We start from the raw sequence: 20,190 nt of genomic DNA on the forward strand, positions 1-20,190 counted from the left end.
ACCTGGACCATCATTTCTAGTGGGAAGTTCATCTCCACCTGTGCTTGTTAAGCAGCATGAGAAGAAGCCTAACCTCATGGCCTTCCCTCCTAAGCTGGTGGTGGAGCAGTTGACCTTGATGGATGCTGTGAGCAGCTGGGCTCTCGGGCGGGGTGGAGCAGGCCTTCCTTCTGCCATTATTGCCTTAGACCTGATCCAGACTCCTATGATCTGGGCCCAAATCCTGGCTCCACTCCTTACCAACCGTACGACCTAGGCAACTTTCTGAACCCCTAAGATATTGCTGTCCACCTGCAGACCGTAGAGGTGGACATTAACAGGACCTGTTGCAAGGAGTGGCTGTGCCAACTCCATGAGGTAGAAGAGATGGAAAGCTGGGCAAGGCCTGGTCTATCAGTAAGGAGAGGAACTCACTGTGTGCAGCCAGATCCCTGGTGGCCCAACCTTCTGCAAGGAGGCTCCACAGCCTCAGGACTTATTAGACACCTGATGTGTACTTCACTACAAGGAAGACAGACAAGGACCGTGGTTGTAGCTGCCATGGGGGAATGGGCATCAGAATAGGGAATGGGACCAGAGGGGGTATCAGGGTGGTGGAAGATGTCCCCTTGGGATGAGCCGAGTTGAGCCACAGTCTGGAGCTTGGAGTTAGCCAGGACAGGGTGGGTGCAAATGACCCTCTCCCTTCCCTGCCAGTATTGGCTCCTGGGTCATCCTGTGCTGGGTGTCCTCGGTGGACAGGGAAGAAAACCCAGGGAATCTCACAAGGCTCAGGCCACATCCTGAGCTTCCTGAGCTCCAGCTCTAAACTGTGACTCCTGTGTGGGACTTTTGGGGATGTGGACACAGAGCTGGGGTGTGGCAATGCTGGGTGACACTCCCCCTGTTCCCCAGGAGCTCTTCCGGAAGGTGGTGCCCTCTCAGTGCCTGGGCTCCACCTGGGGCAAGAGGAACAAGCCTGGCAATGAGCACCTGGCACCCACTCTCCAGGCCACCGTCGACCACATCAGAAGAGTGGTCAGCCTCATCATCACCACCTGCCTCGGGGACCTGAGCATGACGGTGCCGGACAGGGTGAGGGTGGTGGAGCACTGCATCCAGGTGGCCAGGGTATGCTGTGGGAGGCCCAGTGGAGCCCCTCTCTGGAACCTTGGGAACTGCCTCTCCACCTTTATCAGCTCCCAGGATTGCAGTGTGTGGTCTAAGCCCCTGCACAGTCCCTAGGCCCTTCCTGCCAGGGGTCCACTGATCTTGACTCCAGGTCCCAGTGGGAGGATGCTCACTTCCTACCTGACTCCTTCCCTGGGTTGAGCTAAAATCCTCCTACCTGTGAGTGTTACTCTTTGGGTCCTAAATGTGCCCTTCTGGGGCTCCCTGAGCATCTGTCTCATCCAGGAGAGGAGATTTAAATAGAAGGGGACTGAAGCTAGAGCAAGCAGGGCTCCAGCGCCCCACCTCACAGCTCATTCTCTTCCCTTCCCCAGGAGTGCAAGATCCTGAAGAACCTCTCCTCACCCTGTACTGTCATCTCTGCTCTGCAGAAAACCTCCACAAACCACCTGAAAAATACACGAGGGAAGTTTCCTGGTGGGTAGTGCCCCTCTCCATAGGAGGACCAGGGTGGATGAGGGATCTCCTGAATATCTGCCATTGGCCCCTCAGTCAGCTAGGAACTCCTGGGAGGCAGCAAATGCTGGGGACAAGGCCTGGGCCTTGGCAAGTGGTCTCTAAGCCTCCTGGTGTCCTTAGTGCACCAGTTCTGCTTCAGTACTCGGTTTCCCTAAATGTCAGGTTCTGGGTTGAGCCACATTGGAGATTTTCAAGTGTTTATAGCAACAGAACTCTATGCCCAGTTGAAACTCAAAGTGGTCAAAAGAGAGCTGCTCTGTAGAGCTGGGGAGTGGAGACACCAATGACCAACAGGAGAGTCCCCTCCCAGTCCTACGAGACTTTAGAGCTCAGTGGATCCCAGTGAGAACACTCCTCCAGGGAGGTTGAATCTCTTGGGTTGTCAAAGAAAAGGGATTTGCACTCAGACCCCTTACACTATCCCTAAATTTATCTTTCCCTCTTTCCCCTCCCCTCAGGGAGAGCTCTGAAAAACTTAAGGAGCGCTATAGCCAAGAAGAGTCCTTGAGCAGAGAACTGATGACAAAGGTAAAGTGGAGGATAGGGGACTGGAAAGAGAGGAGGAGTAGGGGGAGTGGGACAGGGCAGGCTGAGGTTTTGATAGTTTCTGACTTGAACTTTCTCTGAAACATTCCCGTCTATCTTGTCGAGGTTAACAAGCAGAGGGATCTGTTTGGTCCATGGGGCGGTGGGGTGCTGTTTATAGGCAGGAGGCCCTGGTCACGGGACACAGTGGTGTTGGCTGGGCTGTTCCAGGATGAGTTGCCAAGCTGGCACCATCAGCAGGTCTCTGGCTTCCATGCACGTCCATCTTGATGGATGTAGCTTGTTCCAGGCTGTTGGGTGGTTTGGGGGGGGGGTTAGCCCTCAGCCTAAACCTGTCCTCAGGAAGCCAGGTCCCAACTGCTCCTTCTGTCTTCACCATGTCTCAAAGGGGAGGTCACCCTGCCTGCCCCAGGGATGGGCACAGCAGGGGATTCCAATGGCCCAGGTGGACAAACAGGCTGCTCATCCTTGGGTCTGAATGGCTGCACCAGAGATAAATGTGTGTACATTCTGGGACTCCCCACTGGACCGCTAGAGCAGTCACTCAAGTCAACCGCAGGAGTCTCACCTGAGTGCCTGCTTGGCAATGACATATCCCCAGGTGGCTTATGAGAAGCGTCTAGGCAACTGATGGATTCTTAATGGATCCTGCTGAAAGGACGTTAAGAGCTTCATGTAAATGAGGGAGCAAAGCTTCCTATCACCCCCTTACCTGTGGATCAGATGTGACACCTTGGAGGTCCAGTTCCTGAGTGGATAAAGAAAGAGTTCAGTGCAGGGGAATATCCTGAGGGGTTCCTTGGTGAGGAGAAGGCTTTGGCATGGCCTCTGTCCCAGCCTGGGGGCCATACACTCCACAGGTCTAGGGCAGGCAGGAGCCACTCAACCACACTCCAAAAACACCCCATCCTCTCCATCCATGGCTTGGCTCAGGCCCAAGATTTGAGAGCACAGGGGACAGGACTCTTGTCAGTGGTTAGATTGGGCGTTAGGTGAGGATGTTGGAACAAGGCCTCTGGCTGGTAGGGGCAAGTGGCCTCTCCTCTGTGGGCCCCTGAGCAACTCACTGCCCCTGTTTGGGCCTCTGTCTCCTCATCAGGGAAATGGAGGGTCATCATGTGGTGCAGGCCTCACAGGGTGGTAATGAGGTAAGAGGGACGAAAGGAATGTGGGAGCTTTCTGCCTGCTCCACCTGGAGGGGTGAGGGCGAGAGAAATGATGACAGTCATGTGACATTGAGTCTTCAGGAGAACCTGTGAGGTAGCTGGAGTTCTCCCACATTCCAGATGAGGAAACAGGCTCGGGGAGGCCAGACCAAAAGCCCAAGCTCACACCCAGAGTGAGAGTTGGAGCTGGGCTTGTTCTGGAATCACAAGACCTTGGAGGGTGGAATGGCATTGGTACCAGTTGACTAGAGTCAGATGTCCAGGGTCGGAGGCCACTGGTGCTGGAGAGAAATGGGGTGAGGGGAGTATGGCCCGCTGACACTGTCCTCGACTCTGGCAGGAGGGGCCTTCCATGTTTGCCTCCCGGAGAGCAACCCCCAGAGAGTGCAGGAGAAACAGCAGCAGGAGCAGCACGTGAGTGTGCCTGTGGGGGAGGGGCTCTGGCCTCGAGCTGGAGGCCTCAAATCAAGAAAGGATGGCCCTTCCTCTTGGAGCCACAGTGTCTGAATCCTCCAGTAGAAGTGACCAGGAGGGCCTGGAAGAGCTGGTGAAGGATGGGTTCATTGTGGGGAGGGCCAGAGACCGCATACCCTGTGATTTGCCAGAAGCTGGCCCTGGGAGGTGAGGAGGAGGAGTGTGGTGTTCTTGGGGTGTGAAGGGAGGAAAAATTAAGAGGCTGTTAAGGGTCCTAGGCTACTCCCCGTGGGATCCCTGAGGTGGGCCTGGAGGCTGAGGGTGAGGATTTTTCAGGGGAGGGTCTGCAGGGAGCTGACTTGAGAGCAAAGGCTCATCCCACGTGCACCCCGGTGTCACAGGGTGACGTCCCCTATCTTGGCACATTCCTCCGTGACCTGAAGATGCTGGGTCTGGCGATGGGTGATTATCTCGAGGTGGGTGAACCTGAGGACCAGGCAGGGGACTAGGGTCCTGAGTCTTGGGATACGGGAGCCCCCGCACTGAGCTCTGAGCTCTCAACACTTGGCACATCTCCTGTCATGAGAGCCTCTCAACCACCCTTGGGAGCTGTCACATCAGGCTCATCTTAGGGATGAGTGAACAGAGGCTCCGCTTGAGACACCCATTCGGGGTGCTCAGACTGGGGAAGCTCAGAGCTGCCTGATGGCACAGCTGCGTGAGGTTTTATCTGAGCTGGACTCTCCCGCCATGCTGCCCATGGATGGTGAGAGAAATCGGGTCCCTCCAAGTCAGGCAGCACATAAGTGGCTGAGCAGTCCCCTCTGCCTGAGGCCTCAGCCTCCAAGTCTGTCATCAGAGAGGGTTGTACTGCCAGGTCACTCAGCCTCACCCCCATGTCCCCCTTCTCTGGATCCCAGAGCCTGGCCTAGGTCCAAGTCCTGTTTTCTCTGCATGCCCGGGCCCCTCTGGGGACCTGGCAGTCGTGCACCATGAGAAGGGGTGGGCATAGGGGGCTAGTCATGCTAGAGGGCTCTGTCTGATGGACTCTGGCTGTCTGCCTTCCAGGGGAATGAGATCAACCTTGAGAAAAGGACTGAGGTGAGCAGCTGTGGCACTCCATGCAGGGGAGGGGAAGGAGGTGGAAATCAGAGACCCTATGGACAGAACAGTCCCTGGCTCCACCCCCTGTATCTTACATTGAGTGGAAGAGTTTGATAACAGAGAAGTGGGAGACCCATCCAATTGCCGGGTGGGTTGAGGGGAGGATGGCATCAAGGAAAACATCCTGGAGGGGCGGCTGATTATTCCCATTCTGAGAACAGGTAGAGCCTGGATGGAACTGGAGGGAAGGAGGGTTCCCAGCACTCGTCTCCTGCCCACTCCTCACCCCGCACAAGGCCCCTGCAGCATCCCCCAGCCAGGCCCTGTCTGCATCCTCTTCTTCCCTCTGGTCCCAGGAATACCGAGTCATGAGGGAGATCCTGCTGCTCCAGGTGGCTGCAAAGAATTAGAACCAGAGCCCGAGGAGCGATTTGGGGCCTGGTTCCAGGACATGGAGCTGCTCAACCAGAATGATAGGTGAGGCCAGGCAGGAGTTGGGTGAGGGCAGGGATGGATTCTCCCTGTTGGCCAGTCCAGAGAGCCTGTCTCAGTGGCCCCCCAGTCAGCCCTAGGCCTTATTGCATGGCGACCTCTGGGACATCCAGAATCCAGTCAGTGGGGGGACATCAGATGTGTGGATCCTGGTAGGCTCACAAGTGCCTCTCTGTCCTGTAGCTACAGCCTGTCCTGCCAGCTGGAACCCCAGGCTTAGTTGGGCAACAGAATATTCAAGGCCAAGAAGAACCGGCCATCATCAAGTTCAGGGGTGAGTGAGTGTCTGGGCCGGGGTGACTGACTCCTAGGGGTTCAGTAAATCTTTGAGCTAAGCGTGTCCTTGGGGAGTCCGATAGCTGGCACTGGGATCCCAGCTCCACTACTGAGCAGTCCTGTGACTGGGGTGACTGTCTTCAGCTTCCTGAGACTCCATTTCCTCCTCTGTGAAATAGGTGATACTAAATGATCACCCTCGTGGCAGGGACAAATGGGGTACTGTTGGCTGACACTACTGAGCACAGAGTCTGGAGCACCCAGTGCAGTGGGGACAAGGTGGGGCCCATGATTCTGAGGGAGACCCCCAAGATAACCGGACTCTTCTACTCAGCCCCCAGGCCCCAACACCGAGCCCCATACCAGTGGCCGATCACAGCCCTATCCTCAGCAGCGCAGACACAGCTGGGAGGCTTGCGATGCACAGGGCCAGCTCCTCACACACGACGGGAAGGGGAGCATTGTAAGCTGATTCATGGGGACCCCTGGAGCCCAAGAGAGAGGGGACAACCCCACCCCAGCTCCCTGACATCTCTACCCCAGCGCCTATTCACCCATTGGGGAGGAACAGTAGTTATGTGTTGTAAATAATAAATGCCATATTTGAATATTATATTCAAGTCCTGTTCCCTTTACAGCCTGGGAGTTGTGGTGTGGTTCTGTCGCTTTCTGTAGGCATGTGAGAGAGACACAGAATCTCACATTTCTCCTTGAATCAAGAACTCTTCTGGGTCATCAGCTTATTGTATGTGGGGGAAGGGAGAAGGGCCAGCCCCTTCCCTGACTAGTCGGGACACTCCCAAGTCCCCCTAACTCAGAGGACAAGTTCATTTCAGTATCATTCAGCTCCTCCAGGAGCAGACACGGCCCCCCGCCCATTCTCTTGGGATTTAAAGGTTGAAGGTACTTTCACAGGCAGAGCAACAACCACTGAAATGTGGGTGTGTTTAAAACAGCACTACCCAGGACTGTGTCGTGCCACAGGCAGGGACTGCCTTTCTACGTTCTGGAGGAACAGGGAATGTATCCTACTTCTCTTGTTGAGGTTTCTTCTGACCAAATTTTAGAAACTTGCAGTTTTCTAGTTCAATCTCTGGAATTGCATCAGCTGTAAGTGAGGAAAACAACGTAAAAAGGTCAGAACGTGCATGTGGAGAAGACAAGGCCCAAGGAAGGTCATTTGCATATGGACTAAAGGCAGGCAAGATTTTCCCTCCTGAGGCCCATCTAGGGGCTCCATGTTCACCCCTGACCTAGATTTGAATCCTGCTGGGATCCTTGTCCAGGACTCTGAATTCCTTTTCCTGCTTGTTTTGTACCCAAGGGGAAAGTTTTGTGTCGCAGCTTTAAGGCTACTGCTGGGCCTCGTTCCATAAACATGACTGCTCCCTGTGAACTAGGATTTTCAGCACCCCTGCCTTCCTTATGCAATTCCTTTTAGGGCAGAAATTCCCTAGAAGGCCCCCAGTCTCCTCCCTGGCTTGACCTGATGGATCCAAGGTGAGCTCTACTTTGCCAGGATAAGGGACCATAATCCTGGCCAGTGAGGGACCCCACACTGTCCCTTGCTGTCTAGGGTGACTTCTGAGCCCGTGTCATTCTGAGGTCCATGGTCTTGGACCATCCACCAGTTTACACGTTCAGTGTTGGTGTTACCAACTCCTCCAAATTGGGCAATTTGGTCCAAACCTTTAGTGTGTCGCCCCTAAGTGGTTGTGATTTTTCCCCAGTCTTGTACTGTGGTTACATTACAACCACCTGCTGGGGTGTGAACCCTGTTTGGAGCTTTGAAAGATGAGTCATGACAGGGGTGTGGGGGTGTCCAGCAGGGAATGCCACGGAACTGATGATCCATGGACGTGCATGGATCCAATTAAAATGCTGAAATGCTTCCCATCTGGTTGTGAACAGACACTGCTCTGAGCTCACACCAAGAACCCACCCCATGACTAGGAGCTTTCAAAGGGTTACCAACTCGCATTTTGAACCTCATTCCTCGAGAACACCCTGTAAGACAAGGGCCAGAGGAATTGCTTGGCACTTGTGAGTTATCCCCTCCTTTCTGATGGCTGCAAGTGTCACCCAGACACACAGACTGGACTCTGCCAAGGAAGCCTTCTCAGGACAGGCAGAAGCTGAGAATGAATCCTGGTTCCCGGCATCCCAGGCCCTTCCTGACATGGCAGAGTCACCCAGGAAAGTGGTTTGGTAATGGAAAGAATGGGAAGACAGTACTTTCCCTCCAAAGAGAAAGAGAAGTGCCAACAGCAAAAGCTTGATCCCACAAATAGACAATTAAATCCCAACAAGCAGTGGGTTCTTGTCAGATTACTGATGCTGACAAGGCCTCTTTTGATAATAGCATGATCCCCCAACTGCCATGTCCATCTACATGAATCAAATTTCCAACACATATGGATCTAAAAACCTGAGGGAAATCTGGTATTTCCTTAGATGCAACTCTGAATTAGCATGCAACAGAGAACATAAAAATGGAGACTTAGAAGTAAATATCTAATTTGAGAACATAGACATCAAAGTGCTTTTGAAATAATATTTTGGAATCTAGTGGAATATTACACAAAAAGAATAATCCACTTTAAGTAGGTTTTACTGTGACTGTGAGGGGAAAAACTGAATCATCCCATGACGTTGATAACTCGCTGCTGACTTGAAAGTACAAATAAATTCTGTACATAGTAAAAGAAAATGAGAGAAGAGCATGAAAAAAGAAGATCTTTCTCTCCTCACCTGAAACTCAACCTCTCACCTCAGAAAGAAACAGATGTCTATATTTTCCATGTCATACAGCGGAATTTAATAAAAGAAAAGTATTTGTATGTTTTAAAGTTTCAAGAGCTCAAAGCAAGGAAACATTAGGGACGCTGCCAAGAGACCTCACTGAGGTGCCTGCTCCATTTCATCTGCTGTCAGGACGTCCTTCTTGACCCCTCACTTTCTCTGCCTCGATAGCAACTCTGTCCGCCATCAGTGCTACCACCAGTATCTCTCCTGTGCTCCTCACTGCCATTTCCTCCTTCCTGATACCTTCCTCAATCACCAGAAATTGTTGGCAGTGGAGCTGTGGAATGCCCAGATCAGCTCCTGGAATCATCTCTGCCAAATCTGAAGACTAGCAGGAGTGGGCATAGGACCTGGAGTGCAGACCACCTGCGAGCACACCTGGCAGGGATTCACTTGTGTGACTAGGCGCAAGTTTTTGCAATGCTTTGGAAAGATTGAAAGGACTTACTAGTTGTCCTGCACTGCTGCAGGCCTGGAGTCCTTGTGGTCTCTCTGGCCAGCAGACCTGGTGGGGCTGGTCCAAGGTGTCCTCCCAGAGACCCGTCATTGCCAGGATGGGATGGGATTCTAGTAACCGGCCTCATGAATATGTCACTGGACATCCTCAAAGGGATGAAGATGCTTAAACCAGGTTTTGGTTTGGACTGGTTCCCACAGTCACGCTGCTTCCTCTGTGAAGACGTGACTATTATCCTTCTTTTACTCTTACCCTATAAAAATAAATCATGAAAGTGGGGCAAATGATAAAGGATGCCTGCTTTTTTAGGACAATTATCCTGGCTGTTTTGTACTTCCACCCTCCCTCTATCCTCTGGGGATAGATCTGACCTGTGTCCCGGGATGTCATCAGGCAGATTTGCATCAAGAACAGAAAGCTCAAGGTCAAAACTCAAGGCTACTCCAGATCATTTCTCTCCCTCCATCCTGATAACACCCCCTTCTTGTTTGAGTGTGATTATATTCTCTTCTTGTCCTTGTCACTCTCAACCGCACAAGTCCTGACACTCCCTCTCAGGACAGTCGGTCTCCAGTCTTTTACTAAATCCAATATCTTACCATTTCTGTGTTTTCTCACTACTCATTTGCTTAATCCGTTGACCACTTGGTGTTCATAGCTCCTTTAGAAGTTAAATCAATAGTGACATTATCAACCAGCCCCTGTTAGAGACTTACTCCCATATCTCAGATGTTCACATAATCCAAATGGTGATATTCAAAAGTAAATAATTCAGGAAACATTCACCCACAGAAATTCTTGATCTCTAATATTTTTATTCAAACACTTATATAGTAGATACCTGTCCCTCAAGTTCAGAAGAAATGCCAGATCACCGACCCTCACCTTAATTTCCTCCTACACCTATCAATCCTGGATTCCATGGACTATGATCTCAATAATTTCCTTGGAATAATAAAAAATTCCTTACCACTCATTTATGTTATAAACCTCCAAACCAAGAAGATCCTAATTATCTGCCACGCCGTAGCTACTGCTGGTCTTATAACAAGCTGAAGAAAAAGCACGAAATATGATCTTTTGGTACCACTGTAAATAGAAAACCATCTGCATCAACTGGGAAGCACCCATAATGCCTGGAAATTTTGTTGTCTCTTTTTTGTGTCGGCTCAATAACAAAAAGACAAATCAATTTAAAAAATGGGCAAGGGACCAGAATAGATTTTTTCCAATGAGGACATGCAAGTGGCCAAGAGGTATATGAAAAGGTGTTTGGCATCACTAATCAGGGAATGCAAATCAAAACCACAATGAGCCATCACTTCACACCTGTTAAGATGGCGATTATCAAAAAAGCTAAAGATGGCAAATGTTGGTGAGGATGTGGAGAAAAAGAACCCTTGTGGGAATGTAAACTAGTACAGCCATTATGGAAAACAGTATGGAGCTTTCTTCAAAAATTAAAACTTGCATATGATCCAGCAATCCCATTTCTGGTATCTACCCACAGGAATTGAAATCAGGGTCTCGAAGAGATACCTGCACTCTAATGTTCATTGCAGCTAATTCACAATAACCAAGATACGGAAGTAACAGTATCTAAATGTCACTGATGGATGAATGGATAAAGAAATGGAATATTAGTCAACCTTGAAAAAAGAAGAAATTCTTGCCATTTATGACAACATGGATGGACCTAGAAGACATTATGTTAAGTGAAATAAGGCAGACAGAGAAAGGCAAATACTCATTTATATATGGAATCTTAAATAGTGAAACTCATACAAGCAGAGGTTAGAATGGTGGTTGCCAGGGGCTGGGGGATGGAGAAATGGGGAGCTGATGGTCAAAGGATACAAAGTTTCAGTTATCAAGATAAATAAGTTCTGGAGATCTAGGATATGGCATAATGCCTACAGCTAACAAGACTGTATTGCACATATCACATTTGCTAATAGAGTAGATATGTTAAGAGTTCTTACCACAGAATAATAGTAATAAAGGAGGTGAGAGAAAACTTTGGGAGGTGATGGATATGTTTGTGGCCTTGATGGTGGTGACAGTCTCAAGGGTGTATACTTATGTCCAAAACCATCAAACTGTATATGGAAAAGTATGACATCATCGTTGATTCTGCTGCACCTTGAAATACGCCATGTCCTCATCATAAGAGAAAAAAAATTGTAACTGTGTATGGGGACGGATGTTAACTGGACTTATTATGGAGATCATTTCAACATACATACAAACATTGAATCATCATGTTGTACCCCTGAAACTAATATAATGTTGTATGTCAACTTTACATCAATTAAAAAACACAACAGACAAAACTATTTGAATATTGTAAATGAGTTTAGTGAATCCCTGAAAATGCGCCATTCCCATATGAGAGTTACAAGAAGCAGAGAGGATGAAGTAAGATGGAAGAAAGTTGTACAAAACAGTATTCAAATTAAAATCATTTAGGTTGCTATCAGCTCCTTGTGGCAGAGTTCTGTGAGCACTGATCTTTCACATTTTTCATGGAAAAGCATACTTTCAGATCCAACCCATAATAGTTTCATCGTTGGCTCTAATAAGAAAATTTCAACTTAATAAATAAAACCAAAAGCATCCCTTATGTATGAATAAAGTTAGTGAACTTTACAGAGAAACGAGCCTATTTGCACAACCTCAATAAAGGAAACAGAAGAACTGAATGATGATCGAGTCTCAGTCAAGCTTATCTTTGAAAGCCAGTAAGACCAGGTTATCTTTTCAAGGATGTGTGTAGAGCTGTCAGCCTTGGAAGACAGAAATAGTGGCCTCCTCTGGAGCAAAGGGCAGGCTTGCTTACTGCCCGGTATAATAAAACTAACACCCCCCCCCCGGAGCAAAGGTCAGCAGACTTCCTGCCCGATATAAAAGATTTGAGTTCCTTCAGCTCTGAGTTCTTGCAACTCTCTGCTTGTCACATCGCCCACTGTGTATCACCCTGTAGGAAGTGGGATTTAGTGAACTGGTGCAAATGCTGATACTCTGACCACTGCCATTGCTGTGTCATTAAGTCCTCTGTCTCTGACCCATGGGTCTCATGTCTTTTGCCAGCATATATAAGACCATGGTAGGCTAACTTATTGGTTTGCAGGTAAGGGAAAATATCAGGCCTTTACAGCTCCTGAGAAGCCCTTAAAGTAACTAGTAGTCTTAGGAACAGAGAGCTATCCAGAACTTATGCATGGGTGGTCTTCATAGAAGACTTCATAAGTCTCTGAAACTTCAGTAAGTCTCTCTGACCTCTTTTATTTCGACCCCAAGTAGAAGGAAAGGCACCAAGCTATTACAGACCTAGGGCTTGTGCAAGCCACCTGGAGACCTAGTGACCAGAAACTTCCCATGGGGAGCAGAGACAGATGGGCATATTTCCAAAATGGACCCATGTGCCTGTCATCCACCAGATAGTACATTATCTTAATTTATGATGATTTGATTCATTAAAATCTTGTGATGGGCCAAGATACACTTCTAAGTGGAGTGACGCACATGGCAGTTCTAAGCAGATTAACACATTTGGTGAATATCCAACTCTGAACTAAACTTAGTGTTCTAATCAATTAAAAGGTACAACAAATTTAATTAGGTAGATTAAATGATATTTAATGGTATACCTGACTATTACTCTGCAATAATGAACAAGCAGCTAATATAAATAACTATAATTGGTCTTTAAAATATGATAGTCAAGACTGTTTGAGATAAGCTGGAGAGAAGGAAGGAGAGAAATAGATAAAAGTTAGCTGCTCTGAAGCCACTCTCTAGACCCTTGGATCTACATGTAACCCAGGAGATCGAGGCAGACGGCTGTGTGCCTAGATCCTCCTGCACTGTGGTTCTCAGGGATGTCACGGCGCTGAAGCAGCTTCCTGAATCGTGTTTACACATCCATGTGTACAATACCCCTGACCATGGGGGTGAACCACCATTCAATCATCACTTACACCCCTCTAATTAACAATTAGATTTCAGAATCATTGTATCACTACATGATAATTTATTCTTCAAACCTGTAGGATGCCGAGCTGAAAGAAAATCAAATTTCAATGGCTTACTTTCTTTGAAGGACCAAGATGTTCTTTCACACTTGGAATCTGGATTAGAGGATAAATCCATCAAATCAATGGAAACAACTTAAGAAATGGACAGAGGGATATTTCATTCATATGTACACAGTTTGCACTGTGGCAAAAATAGAGTTATATTTTAAAAAATTAGAATTTTTTTGAAATTTTATTGATATTAAAGACTTTGTTCTGCTTATACGCTCTTTGGTTTACCAAATCAAACTCACTCTTTAACAGGCATTTCTAGCATTGAGTGCTAATAACAGCAGCTTTTTAAAATTCTTAAATTTCCCAGGTCAAAGACCAAGGGCAGATGTCGTCGAGAGGTCAAGTCTAATCTATCTATGGATGTGGCAGCCTTAACTATGGATGTTCAAGCCAGACATTGCCAGCAGAGCCACATCTCATCACCCACAGGTGAGTTTTTACTAGTAATCACAGAGACTTGAGGATATAAAAGGAAATTCTTTATTAAGAACCAAAATTATAGATTCCTATCTTGGGTTCATTACTTTGAATTTTTGACCCAAATCATATATATCGATTAGACCATGTTCAATTCTATGATCTTTAGAAGATGCAGCCTACAGCTGAAGAGAAACAGATACAACACCAATATCTTATCCTCTCTGAAGCCCAACTGAGAGCCCCTGGAGTCAGAAGTTTTCAAGACAAGAAAACGTCATCCTTCTGAACAGAGAGAGTAGAGGTTATTCAAACATTCAACTTTAAATTGTTAACATGACTTGTTAGAATGTGATGGAGCAAGCAGAATACCTTCTAAGTTTCATGATTTTTCTCCAGAATACTGAGATGGATGACTTTGAAGGCCAGTTTCCCCATAAATGTCTTTATTCAGTGAAAAAATTAATTTCCCTATAAATTAATTCCCCTAAAAATGTTGAAAATATCATAGTCTCTGACTAAAAGGAAACAAAACAAATTGAGCAGTTGAATAGCAGTGTAATAAATTCCATACAAGGATCTTACTGCAGCATTATGTATAATAGTGAAACTGGATGTAATCCCAACTCTATCTAAGAAGAAATAAACAGATCATGGTATTCCTGTTCTTTGGAGTACCTCTAAAACATCTAAAAAGCTAAGTTAGAGTGACGTGCACAGATAAGGAGAGATATCTATGATATATGGTTTGAGAAACAGCAAATTGCAAAAGGATGTAGTTATGTAATTTATGTTAAAAAAAACTTTGTGTATTTATAAATTCATAGGAAATGTCCAGAAGAATAAGCTGCAACCTCTTAACAATAGTTCCTTCTGACTAGAGGAGTGAGTTTGCAGGGAAGGGGATGGAAGGGGAAGGTTTCACTTTACTCTACATAGATCTGTGTAATTTGACTTTTTTTACAGTATGTATTTCTTTCATAATTAGAAAAATGAGTGATGTGACCGTTTGGTGCAGGACAACAATATTATGTTCACCAGTCTCTGTACTGTATGTTACTGCACAGCACGGACTGTAGGAGAAAGCCCAGAGGAGCAATGAAGACAAAGAAGACAGAACACCTGCAAAAAGTCAGTGGAGTATTTCTACATAACAAACCTTCCAGGTGAATGACGGTCAGTATCTTCCACTGCTCCAGCTCTCGCAATGAACCTAGAACCTGCCCAGGGTAAGCCTGAGGACCACGCCCCGCTAGTCCACTCCCCGCATGGGGCCGATTTGTGCAGGGTGACTGCCATCAAGCAGACAATGGACTCAGGATGGGGCGTGTGCCTTTGGAGAGGCTGGCAGAGAGGCGCAAAGTGGAACACCAGCCAAGTGCACACACCTGAGAGGCAGAGTTCCAGATGGAGACTCAAAATGTACCAAGAAACTGTGTGAAGTGAAGGAAGCTACTCGACCTCTCTGAACCTCAGTGTTCTCCCCTGTAAAATGTGTGTCACAGGCCTACTTCACAGAACTGTTGGGAAAAATACATAAAAGTGCCTGTGACAGCCAGTGTCGACATTATTAACAAAGTCGTACCCGACTTCAGAATAATCGATGAAAAGAATAATCTTGATGAGACCAAAGATGAAATGCCCAGCTTCGTAAGCAGCCCCAGCAGCATGATAATGAGAGGACCTCTGAGTAAGCAGGGTTCTTCACAGCGCCACTGGAGAGGACGAACACGGGCTACAACAGTATAAGTGGGTGTTGTGTAGTGACTCGTTTAGAGATCGTGGGTCTCTAAAGACACTGTCAAATACAGTTACACACAGTGGCTCCTAGGAAACAACTACAAAGCAATCAATGCAAGAGATAGGAATGGGAAGGGGGTGAGCAGAGGAGGGTCAGAGGCACAAAATATGATGGAAGACACTGAAGCACTACTAGCGTCCAGCTCTCAACAGCTGCTGTGGTTGCACCAGGAGATCAAACGTCTGAGACAGCCATTGTGGGGACTGCTGGGAGCACAGTGGTCACTGCAGCCACACCCCAACAGCAGTGCATCAGAGCACACAGACCCCGAGACTTTGCTCTATATTAATCCTTGTTTCAAGATGATGAATATCCTCATGTTACAATGTCTCCTTCCAACCCTTGTGGACGAGCGTCATCAGAACCCCCTGAAGAAGGCACAGGCCAGAGTAGGATGGAACACTGGGGGCTGGGGGAGCGGCGCTGCACCTGACTACACGGACTATCACCTGGGCCTATTGAACACGAGAGAAGAACCCCAGGATGTGGTCTAACGAGACTTCCCCATCTTGCCACATTCAGAGACACTACAGAGTTTCTTGTCCTTCCTTTACAAAAATATTAAGGAATTCATGAGTCATTAATTCATAAAGAGGCAAATTCTTGACAAAGTGACAGAGTCCAGTTTCCATGACCAGGTTTTTCAGTTGTTTTGATAAAATCCTACATTCAGGAATTGGAAATGTAACCTATTGGGACATGTAATACAAACAAGGACTTTTTTCACGTAGATCAACGCCCAGATTTTTAGAGACAACATGAATTATGAAAGCTGCTAACCATTCCTCCACAGGCTTCAATAAAACTTTTAAGTTAGTTTACTGATCTCAGGAAAAGAGAATTTGGCAATTCAAGTTTTTTGATTCTGCATTCAAGCATACAGTACGACCAAGAGAAAGAGCAGAAAAAAATTAACAGGAAGGTCTTGCTTGCATTTTATCTTTTGCAAATAAGCAAGATATTTTATGCTCTGTTCCTTTCACTACTCTAATCAATTTTTAAAGAAATATGGTACAACTGACTATCCCTAGGTGTGTTTATCCTGGAACCATGCCAGAATCCAAAGCAGAGATGTTAAAGCTGATGGGTTTCAAATGCTGCCCAAGTGCTGTCTACTTTGAACATCCCTCTCCCAAAGCTGGACCACTGGTCTCTTCCTGAGGGATCAGAGTCACCACCTGTGTCCCTGAGAGACTGGCCACTCACACCTGGGCTGAGATTAGGCAATCAATCTAAAGGGCAAATGACTTAAGCTATTATCATCTTAAGGTTGCTGTTTCGGAGGCCACTGCACTGGAATGGGTTGGTGAAAATGGCCTACTAGATACTTGCCTGGGAATTAGGCCATTCTTCTCTGCTCTCAGCGGCTCCTGGGGAAACCAATCATTAACGTCAGGGATGCCTCAACTTCCACATCTGCGAAAAAGGCAAGCAACAGCCAATGATACCACCCTGCAAAGCTCTTAAGTTGTGATTGCAAGAGGGGCCACAGGAGCGAATTTCTCCCAGAGGCTGATGAAATGATGGCACTTTGGCAGGAGATGGCAGAAGGCAACAGGCAAAGTGGCAAGTTTCTGGGATGTCAAACCGGTTCCCATAAGCAGTTTAGAGAAGCACCTGGCCCTGGACTAGGTAGGAGGCTGTGGAAAGACCCACAGGCACGCAGGTGGGAGGAGGAATCAAGCAGAGGAGGGAGTAGATGGGGAAGAGGCGCAAGCCCGGCTTCAATTTTGGACAAAGCAGTTGCACGCTGCAGGCCCGAGGCTGCCCATGCAGCCGCCACACCCTCCTAACTCCCTGGTCCCCGTTGCCCCGTCACATCCCTCCGGGACTCAGTCCACGTGGAGCGGTGCAGGACCTGAGTCCTGAGCCAACGGCGGTTTGGCCCTCGGCCAAGCGCACACCGCCCTGCTCCTCCCCCCAGGGCTAGGCACTGCCCCGTGCCCAGAGCATCCTGGGAGTTGTAGTCCTGCAGCCCTGCAGGCTGCCGGCTGTGAGCGGTTAAGAGACAACGGTTGCGGTCCCAGCATGTGCAGCGAGGGGCCCCGCCTCCCGCCACTTTGCCCCTTCTCTCCACCACGCCCACTTTCCACGCCCTGCCCCGGCCCCCCGGGCCTGGCTGCGCACGTTGAGGCTGGCACCCAGGTGGGGCTAACCAGCCTAGTGGAAGCCCACGTAGAAACTCCCTGGCCGGTCTGTGAAAGGTAAGGTCACTACCTAAAATGGAAATCCTGGGTGCCTGGGAACCTGGATCTTGCCTTCTCAAAGCCACCTGTCCCGCCATCCCCTCCATCCCTCTGGCTGCCAAGATCCTCCCTCTGGACCCCGTGGTCAGGGTCGCTGCAGAGCGCCTCTTGGAGCCTGCCCGCCTGAAGGGCCCATACCTTGGTCAGGCCTCTTAGCCATGACATTCATTTATTTGCTGTTGTTTTCCTAGTTTCCTAAAATGGAAGCTTAGATTATTGATTTTAGATCTTTCCTGTTGTCTAATACATGCATTCAATGTTACAGATGTCCATCTTAGCCCACCTTTGGCTGCATCCCACACATTTTGATAAGCTGCGTTTTAATTTTTATTTATGCAAAACATTTTAAAATTTTTCTTGAAATTTCTTCTTTGACTTGTGTTATTTATATGTGTGGGGTTTTTTTTGGGGGGGAGGGTCACAGAGGTCAGCAAACTTTCTGGAAAGGGCCAAAGAGTAAATATTTTAGGTTCGAGAGTGATGTGGTCTCTGTCTTTACCACCCAGCTCTGACACTGTAGCCCAACAGCAGCCATAGAGAATATTTAAATGAAGGAGCATAGCTGTGTTCCTCTAAAACGTTATTTAGGGATGCTGAAATAGTCTTCCTCTTTTGCTTTTTTCTCCCAACTATTTAAAACTGTAAAAACCATTCTTAGCTTGGGGCCATACAAAAACAGGTAGCAGGCCAGATTTGGCACTGGGCAGAATGTAGTTGGAGAGAAAAAAAAAAGAACTCTGTTGTTTAATCTCCAAGTATTTTGGGATTTTCCGGCTATCTTTCTTTTATTGATTTTTAGTTTAATTCCATTGCAGTCGGAGAGCAAATATTGCATGATTTCTATTCTTTTAAATTTCTTCAGGGTATGTTTTATAGTGTCTATCCTGGTCAGTGTCCTAGGTGAGTTGAGAAGAATGTGTAATCTGTTGTTATTGGAAGACTTAGTCCATAGATGTCAACTGTGTCCAGTTGCTGTCCATGTTGCTGTTGATCCAGCTGTGTCCTCACTGCCTTCTGCCTGCTGGATCTGTCCATTTCTGTTAGAGGTGTGCTCAAGTTTTCAACTATGATACTGGACTCATCTATTTCTCTTTGCAGTTCTATCAGGTTTTGCCTCACCTTGTTGTCAGGCATGTACCCATTTAGGCTATCCGGTCCACGTGAGTATGGACCCCTTTATCATTACATAAAGTTCCCCTTTATCCCTGATAGATTTCCTTGCTCTGAAGTCTACACTGTCTGAAACTAATATAGCTACTCCTACTTTCCTTTGATTAGTGTTAGCATGGTATATCTTTCTCCATACCTTTACTTTTAATCTATATGTGTCTTTATATTTAAAGTGGGTTTCTTGTAGACAACATATAGCTGGGTCTTGTTTTTTGATCCACTCTGACAATCTCTGTCTTTTAATTAGTGTATTTTGACCATTGACATTTACAATGATTATTGATATGGTTGGATTAATACCTGTCATATTTGTTACCATTTTCTATTTGTTGCCCTTGTATTTTGTTCCTGTTTTCATATTTGACACTTTTTCTGACTTGTGGTTTTAATTGAGCATTTTGAGATTCCATTTTCTCTTATTTCTTAGCATATCAATTATATATATTTTTTAAACACGTTAGTGGTGCTGTAGTGTTTGCTTTATACATTTAGAACTAATCTAAGTCTGTGTTCAAATAACACTATAATGTTAGACAGGTAGCACAAATACCTCATAACAACAAATATTCCTAATTCCTTCCTCCTGTCTTTTGTATCATTGTTGTCATTTGTTTCATTTGTACATAAGCATACATAAATGTTTATGCATACATAATCAAATGCATTGTTGCTATTATTGTTTTAAACAAACTTCTGTTAGTTGAATTAAGAATAAGAAAAATAAAAGTTTTTATTTTACTTTCACGTATTCCTTGTCTGATGCTCTTCTTTTTTTAAATGTAGATTCAAGTTTCTGATCTATATCATTTTGCCTCTCACTGAAAAACTTCTTTTAACATTTCTTACAAGGCAGATCTACTGGTAACAAATTGCCTCAATGTTTGTTCGTCTGAGAAGGTCTTTATTTTTCCTTCACTTTTAAAGGATAATTTCACAGATTACAAAATTCTGGGTTGGTGTGGTTTTCTCTTTAAACACTTTAAATATTTCACTCCACTCTCTTCTTGCTTGCTTGATTTCTGAGGAGAAATAAGATATAATTCTTATCTTTGCTCCTCAAGATGTAAGGTTTTTTTTTCCTCTGGCTTCTTTCAAGATTTTTTTCTCTTATTTTTTATTTTCTGAAGTTTAATATGATATGCCTCGGTGTAGCTTTTGCCAAATGGTGTTCCCTGAGCTTCCTGGATCTATGCTTTGGTGTCTGACATTAATTTGGGGGAAATTCTCAGTCATTATTGCTTCAAATATTATTATTGCTTCAGATATTGCTTCTGTTTCTTTCTCTCTTTCTTCTCCTTATGATATTCCCATATGTGTATGTTACTCCTTTTGTTGTCCCACAGTTCTAGGATGTTCTGTTTTTTTTTTCATTACTTTTTTCTTTTATTTTCAGTTTTAGAAGTTTCTATTGTTATATGCTCAAGCTCGGAGAATCTTTCCTCAGTTTTGTCCAATTTACTAACGAGCCCATCCAAGGCATTCTTCATTTCTGTTATAGTTTTTGAACTCTAGCACTTATTTGTTTTTTTGTTTTTTTTTTAGAATTTCCATCTTTCTGCTTACATTATCTATCTGT

The 20,190-nt window shown here is 46.4% G+C and overlaps 2 protein-coding genes across 4 annotated transcripts in view; both read left to right on the forward strand.

Moving 5' to 3' along the window:
• The window catches only part of LOC131418749 (ral-GDS-related protein-like), a 393,378-nt gene that overhangs the window by 137,476 nt on the left and 235,712 nt on the right, over positions 1 to 20,190 (forward strand). The gene's annotated exons all lie outside the window — the stretch shown is intronic.
• Positions 38 to 3,734, forward strand: LOC131418752 (ral guanine nucleotide dissociation stimulator-like). Of its 2 annotated transcripts, XM_058563393.1 has the most exons (5): positions 38 to 127; positions 895 to 1,074; positions 1,485 to 1,587; positions 2,088 to 2,157; positions 3,682 to 3,734. In XM_058563393.1, the coding sequence occupies exons 1-4, from the start codon at positions 77 to 79 to the stop codon at positions 2,135 to 2,137; spliced, it is 384 nt and encodes a 127-aa protein (XP_058419376.1). In that variant the 5' UTR covers positions 38 to 76; the 3' UTR covers positions 2,138 to 2,157; positions 3,682 to 3,734. The 2 variants fall into 2 exon arrangements, with proteins under 2 accessions (XP_058419376.1, XP_058419375.1); XM_058563392.1 differs by lacking the exon at positions 38 to 127 and having other exon boundaries at positions 660 to 1,074.

Source organism: Diceros bicornis, chromosome 19, assembly GCF_020826845.1.
Source record: "Diceros bicornis minor isolate mBicDic1 chromosome 19, mDicBic1.mat.cur, whole genome shotgun sequence".
In the NCBI taxonomy this organism is placed as follows: Eukaryota; Metazoa; Chordata; class Mammalia; order Perissodactyla; family Rhinocerotidae; genus Diceros; species Diceros bicornis.

Excerpts from the sequence above, each read along its gene's own strand:
- LOC131418752 (XM_058563392.1), top strand. The coding sequence starts at position 838 with ATGTGGACACAGAGCTGGGGTGTGGCAATGCTGGGTGACACTCCCCCT. Across the intron at positions 1,075-1,484 it reads GCATGACGGTGCCGGACAGG|GAGTGCAAGATCCTGAAGAA; the intron begins GTGAGGGTGGTG and ends TCCCTTCCCCAG. Across the intron at positions 1,588-2,087 it reads TACACGAGGGAAGTTTCCTG|GGAGAGCTCTGAAAAACTTA; the intron begins GTGGGTAGTGCC and ends CCCTCCCCTCAG.